This window comes from Ctenopharyngodon idella, chromosome 15 (assembly GCF_019924925.1).
Source record: "Ctenopharyngodon idella isolate HZGC_01 chromosome 15, HZGC01, whole genome shotgun sequence".
In the NCBI taxonomy this organism is placed as follows: Eukaryota; Metazoa; Chordata; class Actinopteri; order Cypriniformes; family Xenocyprididae; genus Ctenopharyngodon; species Ctenopharyngodon idella.
The window spans coordinates 28,868,052-28,884,350 of record NC_067234.1 but is presented as its reverse complement, the minus strand read 5'-3'; the positions used below and the strand labels follow the sequence as shown (position 1 = coordinate 28,884,350).

At 37.4% G+C, this 16,299-nt stretch overlaps 1 protein-coding gene across 1 annotated transcript in view; it reads left to right on the top strand.

Moving 5' to 3' along the window:
- The window catches only part of dph1 (diphthamide biosynthesis 1), a 111,435-nt gene that overhangs the window by 42,666 nt on the left and 52,470 nt on the right, over positions 1 to 16,299 (top strand). The window contains exon 4 of the mRNA XM_051862635.1: positions 15,416 to 15,537. Within this exon, the coding sequence (XP_051718595.1) occupies positions 15,416 to 15,537 (122 nt within the window). The remainder of the gene's footprint in view (positions 1 to 15,415; positions 15,538 to 16,299) is intronic.

Below are 16,299 nucleotides of genomic sequence, written 5' to 3'. Positions count from 1 at the left end.
AGGAGGGATGAGCCCACGCGCCACAGAACCAAATGAAATATGAGGCATCAGCAGGTGCGGCATATAAATATTTCACATCCCTAACCTGATTTGTTGTGCGCTGTGCCGGACCCCTGTGAGTGTGTATTCGGGGATTACTGAAAGTGGTTTTGTTTATGTATGCATAGATGTGTGTTTGTGTACCTTTTGAAGCAGAGCCTGCATTTACAGAGTATTTAGTAAAACTTTAGAGACACTGAAGGATGATTCAAAATGCTTACCGTCATTTTGACAGATAAAAGATCTGTTTCCCTACTCTGGAAACATTCCCACGGTAAAGGATGCTAATAGGGATTAGAAGTGAAGAGGAAGTTTGAGCCATAGCTTTGTGGGCAGCACTCTGATGCGCAAGAGCGCTTCAGGCGACCCAATAAGTTCGAGTCCCGGCTGGTGATCCTTTTCTAGATCCTGTGCCCCTCTCTCCTTTCTCTCCTTGACTGTCCTATCCAATAAAGGCAAAATTGCCCAAAAAATATAGCTTAAAAAAAGAGGTGAAGAGGATAAAATTAAGTTTTAAAAGAACCCCTGCCGAAACAGACGGGTGTGGGAGAGAGACGTGAGTGGGGAGGATTTGGGCAGAGAAATTAAAGATTCCCAGTGTAGCCCAGTGGAATAATTCATGGAATATTTTTCATTAAATTGGGTGACCAGATCACTTTTTTACACTTTAAAAGCAGAATAGAAAAGAAGTCAAGAGCCCACAACACAGTGCTTGTAAAACTAAAAGAGCTCCTGTTTCTGAAGTTGTAATATCAGTATCACATTAAAAATAGTTAGAATATTTTACTGAACAATGACATGGTAGTTTGAATTTTATTATAGATGTAGTGGTATAAAGTTAATGAAGTCAAAATTGACAATTCTTGTTTTTTTTATGGAATATTGCAGTATTTATTATAATGATTTATCCATGCATGTCTTTCTTTTTATCTTCTTCTTTTTTTTTTTTTCTTTTTTTTAAATTGTGCCTTAATAATCTTTAGTCAAAGTAATTTTTCATCCCTCTTGCAACAACATCTCTTCTCTGATGACATTTACTGGGGCGAAGGCGGGACAATCTGTCGCTCACTTGAGATCACAGCGGTAGCAAACCACGACGATCCAATCAATTTCCGATGGACAAAATCAAGCCCCGTCCTACATTTTTTTCTTGTTTGAGAAACCGTTTCACTCAGATATATGATACAATAGGGAAGAAAAGGCTGTTGCAACTTCCGTTTCATGTTTTAAATCAAATTTTTTGAATAGTGTAAAATAAAATTACAGTATTTTACCACAAAAACACAAATGATGTACCATATGTTATATGATAACTAACTGGGTTACATGTTGAACTCAGTTCATTTATTACATGTTCAATTCAGTTCATTTACTCACCCTGACCAAATTTTGACTTTCATTAAATGGAAAAGTATATCCAAATTATTCTTAAAATCCCTTCCTTTTATGTTCTATTGAAGAAAGAACATCATACAGATTTGAAACTACATTGAGGGTGAGTAAATGATGACTGAATTTTCATTTCTCTGTACAAGATTGTTTGTATAATGACTGTTTATACATGTACATGTATCCATCGCGTCTGTTTGCATGTGATTGTATGTGTGAGTGTGCTATACAGAATGCAGTGACAGCTCTTCACGTACAGATGCACCAGTCAGAGCACTTCTATTGTACTCTGCTCACCTGCCTCTTTCTTACTGCTCTCATGGGATGATGCATCACTTTTACTGTCTCTGAGAAAGCGAGAGAGAGACAGAGTGTTCAGATATCTGATGCGTGTCATAGACCTGGCTGGAATCCTGTAGTGGTAACTGGTGAACACTGTGCTTGCCCTATCAACAGGTTTGGGGTTACGAGAAAAAAAACAAAACAAAAAAAAACAGGCACATGTCCTAATAAATGACACAGCATCGGCACATCGTTTTGCTGCCCCCAGTTTATATAACTGCACACTGGCTTGACTGAATTAGGTCAGATAAAAAAGGCTGTATTTATGTCTGATTAAATTAGAAAAATAGGCAGATTTGTGGCCTGGTGGTTACCACAAATGCAACTGTACACAGCAAAATCCCCAGAGTTAAATTAACTCGGTTCAGAGTACACATGGTCCCTTACTATATAGTGTTAAAGTAACACTGAAGCAGAGTTAAAGTTAATGAGATAATCAACCGATTAATTAAGTGATGATTGAGCATTAGTGATGAACACCTACTGTTAACAAGAATCAGTGAAGAAAAGAGAAACACAAGAACTACAACTGATTTCAGCCAAAGCCTTAGATGAAATCAACTGAAGTAGGGCTGTAACTAACGATTATTTTGAAAATTGATTAGTTGGCTTATTATTTAATTTTTCCGATTAATCGATTAATCAGATAAAAATTCTAATTTTATTTATTTTTATTTTATTGACAAAAAACGCACTCTTGCACATCCTGCTCAATGTACTTCAAACAAATGTGCCAATTAAATGCTATGACATACAGTGCTTAATTTATTAGACTACCTGTCATAATAAAGAGAGAACACAAATATTGTAGGAATCTATCAAAAACTAGTTTAAAGCTAAAAATGGTATTGCCATTTATTAGGAAAATAACAAACTGAAACAACTAAATAGTTTCTAAATAATATTCACACATAATATAAAAAAAAAAAACAACTTAATAACAGTCTCTGTTCTTATTGACTGTAATTGGTCATCTGAAGAAAAAAACAACTATAAGGTGTTTTACTTTTTTTTTTTTTTTCTTTTTTTTTTTTTTTTTCTGCCTTTCTTGTAAAACAGTAAAATCAAAAATTCATGGATAACAACAGTAATTATTTTGTAGCTTTAGAAATACTGCTGTAACTTAAGAGCTTACACATACTTGTGGATTAACCATTACAGAAACATGAAAAATGATTTTAGCACCAATACTGATAGTTTGCGCTGCCCTGACCAGTGGCACAAACCTTACATTGGGTAGCAGATGTCTAATAACTTTAAGCACTGTTTATAGTGAATATAGTTTAAATCTCTACTCTACATTAAAAATAAAGATAGTAATAAAGATAATAAAGAAAAACAGACTCAGTGTTAACCAGCAGGCAAGATAAATGTTTTGCAGGAACACACTCATTCACTCTGGACACAATCACCTCTTACTGTCATTTCTTTACCCTGTAAATAGGCTATAAGAAACGTCTTACATTTATATTCAATTACGTGTTGTTAGCCCTTTACAGTTACTACTCTCATAAAATACTTGAATGAAATGTTGATTTTTAAATCAAAATTTAACTTTAAACAACAGATATTTCAGCAAAATGAATTTTTTTTGCGCTGAATATCCCTCTCTACCGCGTGCCGTCTGTCTGACGCAGGTGTGCGCCGGCGCTCATTCAGTAAAGTTTGAAGTTTAACGCAGACTGTCAGGACAAACATTTATGCAAAATGGAAATCCTAACATTTACAGATAAGGATATAGCCGTAGAATGAACGTTTTGCGCTGAGGACGCACATGCATCTGTCAAAGCGCCTGACAGGGCAAGCCATTACGCTAATGCATTAGCTTGAAGCTTAAAATAAAGAATTCTCATGTTTTGATCAGCTTTGATCACGTAACTTTTTTTAATTGCATTTTGTCCATAGAAATGCTTTATTCAGTTCTGTAATTTGACGTGAATGGCGAAAGTCTTCCATGCACGGTGGGCAGACCCAACTCCCAAATCGATTTTCATTATCGATTATTATCGATTTTATTGAATAGTTGTTGCAGCCCTAAACTGAAGATAAAAGAAGACATTAAATCTCTCAAGATCTCAGCAGAGGAGGATTAAACAACTCCACAAACGGCATTACCAGATTCACTTATTATTAACCGGTTTGACTTTATTTCTGTCATATGTCTACAGAAACTCTTTTTGAGAATTAACATCGGTTTAGATGTTGATGTTTTATTGGGCAAGTAAAAAAAGAAAAGAAAGGAAAAAACAATGCCACCACAATGGGGATCAGTGTTTGCTTTAGTTGGGCTCTTGACCCTTGACTTCCTTTGTACAAGTTTGAATCTAACCTGCTACATTTTCAAAATAACTATAGATTTTTGCATGCTTGACCATGCCAAGCTGCTGCTGTGTGGTTGCCCGGACAATAGGGGGTTACTAAGGATCTCTGGATGGTTGCTAAGTGGTTACCTACTGACACAAGTCAAAAGAGTGTCTTTATTTTGAGTCTTAGATGAATCTGGTCTCTCCATCAATGTCCATCAACATTTTACAGTAGCCATTGAATTTCTATAGTATTATTTTCCTACTATGGAAGTCAATAGCTACCGAACGGGTTTGGAACAACTTGAGGGTGAGTAAGTGATGACAAAATTTTCTCTCGTCAGTAGTTTATCTCCATTTCAGTAGCACTTACATAAACCAAAGTTTGCAATTTTATTCCTATCTATTTTCTGAAGGTTTTTAATGAGGGGGTATATACATATATTATTTTCCTTGTTTTGTACATTTTATTTATAAAATGTTATTTGTTTTTCTGGCCTTTGATGTATTTTGGAGTGATAAAAATAAATATTCAAAATTCTGTCTGTAAAACCTTTGGCTCTAATATGTCAACAAAATTTTGAACCTGGCTTTATCAAATGTTCTGGTAATGTATGCAAATGAGTGCATATTTAATTTGGCCTTCTTTGCATATTTAAATAACGTTTCAGAAAACGTGTAATACAAAAAATGTTTGAAATTCTTAATTTAATCAATAATCTGGGGAAATAGGGTGATATGTATTAGTCAGATAAGTAAATTATTAATAATTAATTAATTTAAGTAATTTCTAGAATCGCTCAAACAGTTCACAAATATAAAGAGAACTCTTAACAAAGGCACTCTGAAATAATAGCTCGGACACAGTTCAATTCAGGTCATCCTCCATATCAGGAGTGTGTGTGTGTGGGAGACCTGAGGCTGTTGTGGGACGGGCATCCTGGCATCCTCAACAGAGCGTCTATCTCTCCTGGGCTGATTTCTGCCCTGAAGTGGACTAACAGGATTTCATAGACGGTGTCACACAGCCAATGATGCATCCCCTCCAGACACTGAGACCTGCTCACACAAGGAGAAAACCACTAAGCGGTTTTGAGGCCAGCTTTTCAGGCTTTTCATCAAATGAGCAAAACGCATACCCGCTCATCTCGTACACCCTCGCACATTATCTCAGCCCCTAAGCTAGTCTGAGAAAACCTCAGTCCACAGAGGCACACAGCTGGACAATTAGAATATTTTTGCCTTTCATAAATCACGTTGACACTGGTAGGTTTGTATCATGCCGAAAAGAAGAAATAGGCACAGAAGCTTTGCTAATAAGGACTTTTATGGCTTTGCAGACCGGATTTAGGGCTGATTTACTCTTGTGTAGGTTGAGAAGGTACAGGTAATGTGATTTGTGTGGGCTGGTGTGTATTGTGCTCTGCTAAGTGGTTCAGGAGTAGTTTGTAGACTGGGGAAACAGGACTGGGATAGGGAAAGTCCAAAGGGACGGTTTTCTGTGACAGCCCCTTGTCGCTGATCTAATATTAGTCTTTGTGTTAACTGAGCTCAGTGAAGTGAGAGGCTAAACACACAAGCACACACAATCCGAGTTATTGAAACAGGGCAGAGGGTGCAGCATTGAATCACTCAGGGGCTCATGTCCTGGGCTTTCATCCGCAACCTTACACAACACAAAAGCTTTCATTCTTATTGTATTTTTAAGATGTGCACATTGGCCCCAAAAATATTTGGACACTTAAGTCAAAGACCCCCTGTGGTGAAAATCAAGTTTTAATTTTGTTTCATTTTTAAAACTTTTAAAACCGCAGTGTACCAAAGACAGTCTCAAAAACGCAGTTTGAAACCGCCCCTGTTTCCTACTGTCATAAACATGTAACCAATCCGTCAACGTGTGGGGCAGGGCTTTTCTCCACTGACTTTCTATGATGTTCAGATGATGCTGATTGTTAGAAGGTGAACAGAAACATGGTTTGTGTAACATTATTATAAGCTGTTTAATAACGTAGTCAAGCCAAAGGCTAATCATATCAATTACCATTATTTGTCCCATGTTGTAGAGAGAGATACATAAAACACATTACCATTCGGATGCATCTAATTGTAGAGGAGCCTGTATAATTCACTCTTCCTCTTCTTCTGAATCAGTTTCTGGTTCAAACATACATGGCTGAATTAAACCAATATTTCCACTTGCCATTGTATAGCCTTTACTACGGTTTACCGAGTGGATCAGGTAGTACGAGCTGGTGTGATTCAGTGGAGGCTGGGCTAATTTGCATATTCATTAATCCACGTATGCTAAATGAAGCAGAGGTGTAGTTACATTCACTGTATTTTAAGGCATGAAGAAATGTTTAAAGGGGTGGTTGATTATGATTTCACTTTTTTAACTTTAGTTAGTGTGTAACGTTGCTGTTTCAGGATAAACAACATCTGCAAAGTTATGACGCTCAAAGTTCAATGCAAAGGGAGATATTTTTTATTTTAAAGAATTCGCTGTTTAAGGACTACAACATACTGCTGGTAGGAACTACAACGAGCTTCTTCCCGGGTTAGTGACATCACTAACCCTAAAATTTACATAAACCCCACCCCCCCCGAGAACACGCAACAAAAGGGGCGAGGCCATGTTGGGCTGCTTTAGAGAAGAGGAAGAGTTGTTATAGTAGAGTGTTGTTACCATGCCGTAATTTTACGCCGAACTGCTTCACAAACGAGGGTCAATTCAATGCTGGATTTGCACAAAAGATTAACATGATGGCACATGCTAGTCGATGAGTTGAATCAACTCCACAGCAACTAGCCTACATAACTTTATCCACTAACCATTCAGAAACATCCAGATGCATTCTAAAAGTTGTGACTTCTTCCTAAATCTCTCAATCAGTGTCCGACTACGGTTTGAACAATGTAAGGCTGAACACTGTTACTAACAATCGTCATTTTGGCTGCGTGAGATTCTCCAGTTTTGTTGTTGTTGAGCAACCGAAGCGCAAGCTTTTAAAGCTCTGCCCTCTTTTGGAAAGCGGGCTGGGAATTTAAATTTGCATTTAAAGGGACACACACAAAAACGGCATGTTTTTGCCCGTACCCAAATAGGGGCAAGTTTGACAAGCTATAATAAATGATCTGTGGGAAATTTTGAGCTGAAACTTCAGACACATTCTGCGGATGTCAGAGACTTGTAAAAGGGGAATTATAGGTCCCCTTTAAACAAATGCTACTTTGTTTAAAATTTTGCTAATGCAAAGAAGACACATTTTTAAGTTTAAGTATACAAATACTGTATGGGTCAACTGTCTCTTAATTGGGATGGGTTTGGATCATTGGGATGGGTTTAGATATCTAGATTTGTAGCTTTTTCATGTAAATCTGGTGGAATATGGTTGGTCTATGTTGGAATTTTTATATGTTTGACAGTGATATAAATAAGAGGGAAGTAATGATCCAAAAGCGCTCCTTCACAGCATAGAAAAGCAGCTGGACTGGCAAATGCCTCTACTGCGTCTTTATACCGCTGCTATATCATGTCAATCAGCGTGCATCATGTATGCGGCCCTTTGTGCACACACTATTCAATAATCAACATTTGTGCTTTGCATGTTTAATGATAAGGGATTATGATTCAAACATTAAAGATTAAAGATCTTAAAGTCATAACTTGGCTCTGTTTCTCACGTCTTCTGAAATATCCTTTTATAATTATAATTATCACTTCTCTAACTCTGTTTCGCTGTCATACTCTAGACAATTACCGGTCATAAAAAGGCACAATATATTTGAAATCATTTGCTTTTGAAGGCTTTGATTAAGTAGCCAAAAGAGAAAGATCTGTTTTCTTCCAGCTTTCACAAACAGGAGAGCTTTGAGCCAGCAGCCCCTCGCTCACGCTGAGCTTTGATGAAAGTCCTGTCAAAGCCAAGTAAAGATTTTACCTCTGAGAGACAGGAGGAATAGCTTGAAACGGATGGATCCGCTTCCAGACACAGCACACCCTAATGTTCATTAACTGAGAGAGTGAGAGACACGCAGAGACGCTGACCGGTCCTGCAGGAGCATGACTCTGAGGCAGGAGGAAGAGAGACATGACAGAGAGACAGACACGTGAACTGTTTGTGGAGTTTATGAGAATGTGTCAGAGAGAGACACTAAACCGTCCAACAACCATCACATTGACAGGGAGTCCAAAGCCATGTTGAAAATCTATATATTGTACATTTTTAAATATATAATATATTACTTTTATTTTATTTTATTATGATCCACTCTGTGTGAGTGTGTCGCTGGCTGACTGTTTTTTTGTGCAAGCTAGCTGCTACAGAGACACTAATTAACAAGCCCTGTTATTGAGATCACAGACATTTCTACATCTTAATTGCATCTTAATGACATTTCAGCTCAGATGTTGTAGTTGGAGCCAGATAGCATGACGGAAAGAGAGAGACAGTGGATTTGATTTTGATGGAAGAATAGCAGAGCTACAGTAACAAGCAGACCGGGGCCATATCTGACGGTGACTCTTCTATCCTGCGGTCAGCATTTGGAGGGGCGTGCAAAGCACTAATCACGACTAAAACCCCTCATCTTACTCGCTCCGAGCCTCAGTCCCAGTGGGAGCACGAACTTGATCCACACTCCTGCTCCAATAATTACAGCGTCATTCCCAGGTAGCAAACACTATCTCGCTCTTGCACAAGCTCCGGTAATCTGACACTCAGAGTTTATATTAATGTATTTCCGTTTTTCATCCGCAAGCCCCTTTAGTCTGTTAATCGGATATACTCGCAAATAAGGAAACCTGACAATGAGGTTTTGCATGTGTTTTGTCGACGCAGGCTGGGGTAGTTACCGGCAACAGATTTGCAAGAGTTTATATTTGGGTCCTGCTTATGGGTGCTGTATGGAAGGCCTTGAATTTAATTTGAGGTGGCAAACAGAATTCAAAATTGTGATTTTAAAATTTGCATTCAAGTAAGTAGATTAAAATAAATTGAAATTTTAAATAATATAACTGTGGTAAATGTAATTTTTAACTAGAAGAGTAAAGTTCGTCAAGGCAAACTTTGACTATTGCCTGTCTTAAAGTTATGCGATGGATGGATGGATAGATAAACATAAAGAATTGTATTTCTATATATATATTTCATTATATTTAAATAGATCTGTATTTATTTCATTAATCGTATTAATTATATAACTTTTGCAGCTGTAGCTCAAGCAGTAGAATGGGGGCTAGTAGGGGGGTATTGGTCTTTTTATTTTAAAGGAATGAAATAATTATAGGATTAAAATGGATTTAAGGGAATAAAGAAATATTAACGGTACATAAAATAAGTTCTAGGCCTAATTGTGAAGTAATTAATTTAAACTATTTGCAAATTCTATTTTATTTTAAAATATGCACACATTCACTGTGTCAAAAACGCAAAATGTTTCTTGTCTTGTCACATTCAGTCGTGAGTTACGTAAATTATAGCATATTTTCAATTCAAAACAGCGAAATTTCATAGAGTTGAGTAGTTTTTGTCGGTTGTTGAATATTTCTATCAGTCAGATATGAAATATTTAGCTACTTGCATCTTATCACACCCTCTTTCGCCGCTAAAACTAGAGAGTTGTATTGGAATTCGCGCTCGTCTTATGTGAACGGTAAGGCCCGCCTCCTTTGATTTGATTGGCCATCTCGATCATTTTGACATTGATGAGCGCAGTTAGAGCGCTGAGGCAGACCAGCCTAAAAATGTAACTTTCAAAACTTTTTGAAACAGAGCAGCATCAATTATATCAAATATTTGGGGGGGACAATTTGGCCATTTCTAATTATTGTGGAGGAACTTGTACCCGTCAATTTCTATGGTGGTTACGGCCCTGCTTCAACTTTTTCTCGGTAAACTGTCACTTTAAATTGTGAATTTCATGGAACTTTAGAGACTTTTCATATATTCTCTGCTTCTGAACTTCCACAGTCAACCTCTCCTCATCCATGTTTTATGTTTAACATGAGAAGTGGGATTTTCATACTGAGTTTTCAGTGTGGGCGAGGCTTCTCTGTGCAGTGCTTCAGTTTGATATTTTGTTATGTGATGCAATGACATTCATACATTTTTAAGTGTGGCTTAAGTTTCTAAATATTTTGGTGCCACTGTATATGTATTGTTCTGAACCATCTCATTTGTGTGCATCTTATCATTTTGGGCTGTTGATGATTCCACCCACTCGTGAATGTGTATCCGCAAACGTGCAGCAGATGGGCAGAAAGCGAGGGACCTTGATGAGAGAAAGGATGAGCGAATCAAATCTACCACAGCAAATATTTATTTACCAGATGAGCTCTCCTCATCCATCTCTCTCTGCTTTACAAGCAACGGCTACTTGCCTGCGTCCTTCACATGAGAATAACTGTGTGAGGAGAAGAGGGTGTGTTTGGGGGCACTGGGTTACAGAAGTAAGCCATGCATGAGACACAAATACAGGCAGTGTGTTATGAAGAGTCGATGTGTGTTTGTGGCTTGCAGACACAGTTCATATTATAGTATAAGTATTATACGTTTTTTTTATAATTAATTGTTAGATTGACATCCTTCATTTTTACATACAAAATGTATTTATCAGGACTATATGTATGTATATTTCAATCATGACAACTCGCGGAAGATTTTTAGCATGGTAATGGATATGACAATGTTTATGTATTTGGTCTTGGTGGAATAGATCTGCTACACTGCTACCGAATTGCTGCTGCTGTTGATTATTGCTGTTGTTGTAGATCATTGCTGCTGCTGCAGAGCAAGTACAGGAACTTGCTACTGCCAATACACCGATACGCTGCTGCGAGTAAGACATAGTACTGCTGCACAAATAGCATATATCAATAACCCATAGCAGATCTATACAGGTGGAGCTGGGGAAGGTGGAGGGTTATAGAGGAGGTCTGAAGCGCGTTGCAAACTGCTATAGTGAATGTAACCAGCCATTTAAATGTGTGAGCAACAAGCTCATTGGCTGCAGAAGTGACATGGACCCATCAGCTTGTGCCATCTAGAGTTTCATGACTGAATATATATATATATAGCATTGATTGATATGACAATAAAGCACTTAAGTCAAGTCAAGTCACCTTTATTTATATACCGCTTTTTACAATGCAGATTGTGTCAAAGCAGCTTTACAGTGATAAATGGTATATAATTTTGGCTGCACAGCAGCTCTTTAACAAAATGCTGTCAATGTATGCAGATGCAAAGCACTGTTGAATATCAAATGTCAAATGTTAAGCACCTAGAAATTAGTTACCATAATGCATTTTTTGTTTTTAGTTGTTTGTAATTCCATTATCTAAATGGTGGTTCTCATTAGATTCATGTATTTCAGTTAAACCTATTGCAGTAAAAAAAAAATTGTTTAATCAGTGCTGCAAAACCCATTGCCTTTTGGCAAAATTCACCATTGTGGCAAAATTCACTGTTTTGATTGCAAAAAATGTAATTTATGTGATTTGTGAAGGAGGTGTTTTTGGATGGAGGTTAAGAACACCAAAGAGTTTTTTTCTCTTCATTTAATTAGATATTTATTAGCCTATAAATCCACATAAATGTTTTTTTCTCGGTCGATCATGTGCTCGACTACAGTGGTGCAAGAACAGGCACTCAGGGACCAGAGGATCACATAGAATAAATGTAAGTCTAATATCTATTCAAATGCTACATCTATCCAGAAATAATTTGCAGTTGCCCCTTTTTGGTGAAATATAACCAGGACATGTTTTTTCGAGAGATTCACCCACCAAGCAGTTACTTGGCAATAGGCAAAAAAGTTGACTTCAGGTGGGGCGCTTGGCTCGTAACAGAGGTAAACGACTACATAGTTTGACAAACTGAGGAAAAAGACCCAGACAGGAAGTAGAAAAAATGTCCAGTGAACAGTCCAGACAGAACGATCAGTACAGACTTTACTATGCGCCATGGTGTTGTATTGGCCACTTTAGAGAGCTCAGTCTGAATGAGAGGTTAGAAGGTGAATCAGGTGGAGGGGTTTAGAAGTGCTAGTGTGTGTGTGTGTGTGTGTGTACAAAAAGACAAAAATGTGCCTGTGTTCTATTAATAATACCTGTCCTAAATATGTCTGCTTCCAGACAGCCAGCTTCCCATACAACAGCCTCTACTCTCTTTTTTCCTCCTCTCTTCTCCTCGCATATTCATTCTCTCTCGTTTTTCTCACTCATAATTTATGTGCTCCTGTCTCATGTTTATCCTGCATTTAAATTTCACACAGAGGAGAGGCGGCAGCAGTGCGCTAGTCAATAGATGTGCTAACACTTAACGACCCCTGCCGAAGCAAACAAAAACAGATCGTTGGCTCTTCAAACAGCTCCTCAGAGATCCACCTCACTGGAATGCTTGTCATTGTCCTACAAAGTGAAGGAAGGAAGCCAAGGACAATTTGTAGCAGCATTTCTTAAGAGTGTGCTTTACTGGACATGGAGGCTCAGTAATGTCCTCCAGTCACTATTTTTGAAAGTTTCATAGTAAAAAGTCATTTAGCAGACACTTAAATTCTTGCTTTCAGAGTCTAATGTTTTACACATCAGCCAATGACTAGTGAATTAATAAATATTTATTAAGTATTTCTTGCTGGCCATGAAACTGTTTTGTATGATATTAAATTACATTTAGATTTGTTTTTGTACTTAGCTGTTGTTTCTTGCATATTGGTAACAAACAGCACAAGTTATTGCATCACTTGCAGCATCAAATGCAAGTCTCCTCTCAAGCTGCGTCTGAATATCTGTATTTTTACAGTATACTTATTCAACTCTTGAAATATGCACTTCTGTCATGACAACTCTGGCATGGTAATGGGTATGACAATGTTGTATGTTTGGTCTTGGCGGAATAGATTTAAGACACACTGCTGCTGTACAATATAGTATACGTGAATTACCCATAGCAGATCTATACAGGTAGAGCTAGGGAAGCTGGAGGGTTTCTGAAGCACGTTGCACTACTAAGGCAAATGCTACCAAAGTATTTTAAAGGTTGAGCACGCGTTCTCATTGGCTTCTAATACAGCAGGAACCAATCAGCTGTGCCCTATAGATAATGATGTGATTATGAGCAAGTTGAGTTAAAGGACATATTAGCCTGCGCCATCTAGAGTTTCATGGCAGAACTTTTGTATTTTTAGGAATGCGGGCCAATGTAAAGGCTGATTTATACTTCTGCATCGAGTGTATGCCGTAGCTACGGCGTAGGCTGTTTGTACCACGCGTAGCCTGACGTGCACCTCTTCAAAAATGTAACAACGCGTCAGTTCTACGCGGACCGCAAGCACTGTGATTGGTCTGCTAGAACCCCTCCCTCGGGTCAAAAAACTGGTGCGGAGCAGTAGAAGATCGAGCGTTTTCAACTTCCATAGGAATGAAAAACGCTCTGTTTCGGGGGACACATTCAGTCAAACTGCAACAAAAGCCATTACCTATTTGCCGCTTCTCTGCCGCTTCTATTTGTAAGCTTCTCTGACAACGTACATTACAAGCTGCTGCTTCTTCGGCTTTTGCCTTGATACTCAACATGACTGCGGACACTGACTACTAGTGGTCTGCATGCACGTTGACGCGGACAACGACGCAGAAGTAAGTTAAATGAAAACAGACGCATAGCCTATGGCACAGAGGTGCCGGTGAAGGTCCGACGCAGAAGTATAAATCAGCCTTAAGAGTTTTGGGTTACTGGCCTTATTGAGTCAGTGCTATATCTCATATTTTCTGATCATGTACGTCCATTTTATTTTTGTGCTTTTCTACGACACTTGGTTATAAATTCTGTAAACCATTTAAACTTGTAAGCTAGGTAAAATGTTCTAGCATGCTGACATAGATGAGGCTTTGTCGAAATTGCAAGAAAGGTAGAATCAGTTAGAACGTGTAATGCACTGTATGCCATCATTTTCCAGCAGACATGTTTATGTATTTATTGCAGTTTCCAAATGAGAGAGAACTGTATAATTTAATAACTGTTTATTTATCGTTTCTCATAATGTATTAATTTATTTGTGAAAAATCTACATTTTTGAACAGAATTCTTTAGAAATATTAAATAATAAATGTAAAAAGTATATATTTAAAAGTGTACATTTAAAATTATAAATGTAAAAAAAAAATAATAATAATAATAATGATCATTTTTATATCTTTAATTTTTATTGAGGTTAGTGAGAATGTTGGCAGGACGGTTAAAAAAAAATCTCATTGGTCCATAATACTGCTCCACATAAAAACATATGTTTAGTCTTGATTGGCTGTTATTGTGTCCCATTGTCAGTATTTTTGCTTCCAATGTAAGCAGACACATTTCTGAGAGGTTTTGCTGAGGAAGTACCATTGAGATGAATGGGAATGCTAACATGCTAACAGACAGCTTTTTCCAGAATTTTTTAGACATCATTGGTTATGGCACTGTGTTAAAGGGTTGGTTCACCCAAAAATTTAAATTCTGTCTTTAATTACTCACCCTCATGTCGTTCCACATGCTCCGGACCACTGATTCCAAACAAAAGATTTGTAAAGCTTCGAAGCTTCATGAAGCAGTGTTTTAAAATCACCCTTTACTATATATTGTTGAATAAAGTCGTTATTTTGTATTTTTTTTTGGCGCACAAAAAGTATTCTCGTCGCTTCATAACATTAAGGTTGAACTACTGTAGTCACATGAACTGTTTTAAATGTCTTTAGTACCTTTCTGGGTATTTGAAAGTCTAAATTAACTTGCTCTCAATGCAGGCCTCACAAGCCATCCGATTTTATCAAAAATATCTTAATTTGTGTTCTGAAGATGAATGAAGGTTTTACGGGTGTGGAACGACATGAGGGTGAGTAATTGACAGAATTTTCATTTTTGGGTGAACTAACCCTTTAAGTACCCAGTTTAGTGGCTTTCTAAATGGTGATAGCTCATGGATTACCTCTTGCAAAATTTAAATCTACTGTATAATCTTTTAGTTACTTACTACTTTTACTACTTAGAGCAAACCATAGCTATTAACCTTAGCATGGAGCTTGACCCTCTACCATCAGTGAAGGTTTTATGTTAATCATTGTCCAGCGCTCTGTTGTCTCTGAAGGTTATTCTAGATGTTTTTCGAGACTGCACAGAGTGCATCAGTTTACAGCTAGCGGGAGCCCACTTAACTGGAGGCATGGATGTCTGAGTGACATTTCCGCTTGAGAGTGATTGATCTGCCAAATGTGTGGACCCGTCATTTTACTTGCGGCCTGAAGATTTGAATTGCAATAGGGTGGTCATCAAGGTCATTGATTGGTTGATTTTGTTGTTTGTCAGATTCACAGAAGCAGACACTTTGGTGATGGGAGATGTGACATATGGGGCCTGCTGCGTGGACGACTTCACTGCGCGTGCTTTGGGAGCCGACTTCATGGTGCATTATGGGCACAGTTGTCTCAGTGAGTTGCACACACAATCATTATTCATATGTGAATTAAAGGGGTAGTTAACCTAAAATGTAACATTCTGTCATCATTTTCTCACCCTCTTTCCAAACCCATATGACTTACTTTCTTCTGTGGAATGCAAACTTTTATGATACTTATTTTGGTGCGTTTTTGTTATTCTTCACAGCTTGGTCACCATTCACCTTAACTAAAACTACTAAAAATAGTTTTCAGTAATTGAAATAAAGCTGAAATACATAAATATAAGATGAAAAACCTAAACTTGTCAGTTAGTTGTCAAGGCAACATTTCTAATATTCAAGCACTAAAATTACTAAAACTGAAATTTAAATAAATGACTAAAAATGACAAAAGCACATAACAAAATTACTCAAATTTAAAATTAAACACTAAAATGAAAGCTTAAAATATATTTTTTTTTATAATATAATAATACATATATAATACTAAAATAACACTGGTACGGAAAAGGGCATGTGAACTTCTTTTGTGTTCCACAGAAGAAAAAAGAAAAAAAATCAGCTTTGGATTCTTCATAGTTGGGTATTATAACTATTCCTTTAACATATTTATAGACTACACACCCTCAAATTAATTTTCTTAAAAGAAGGTGTCTCATGTTTCCCCATCACCTATCGTCTTTCTATGTTCCTACAATTTCTCGTGAGCATGTTTCAAGGTCTTTCATTGACGGATAACTGCTTGTTTGAAAATATAATTGAGAAAGAGACCAAGAAAGTTCCAGGGGAGTCT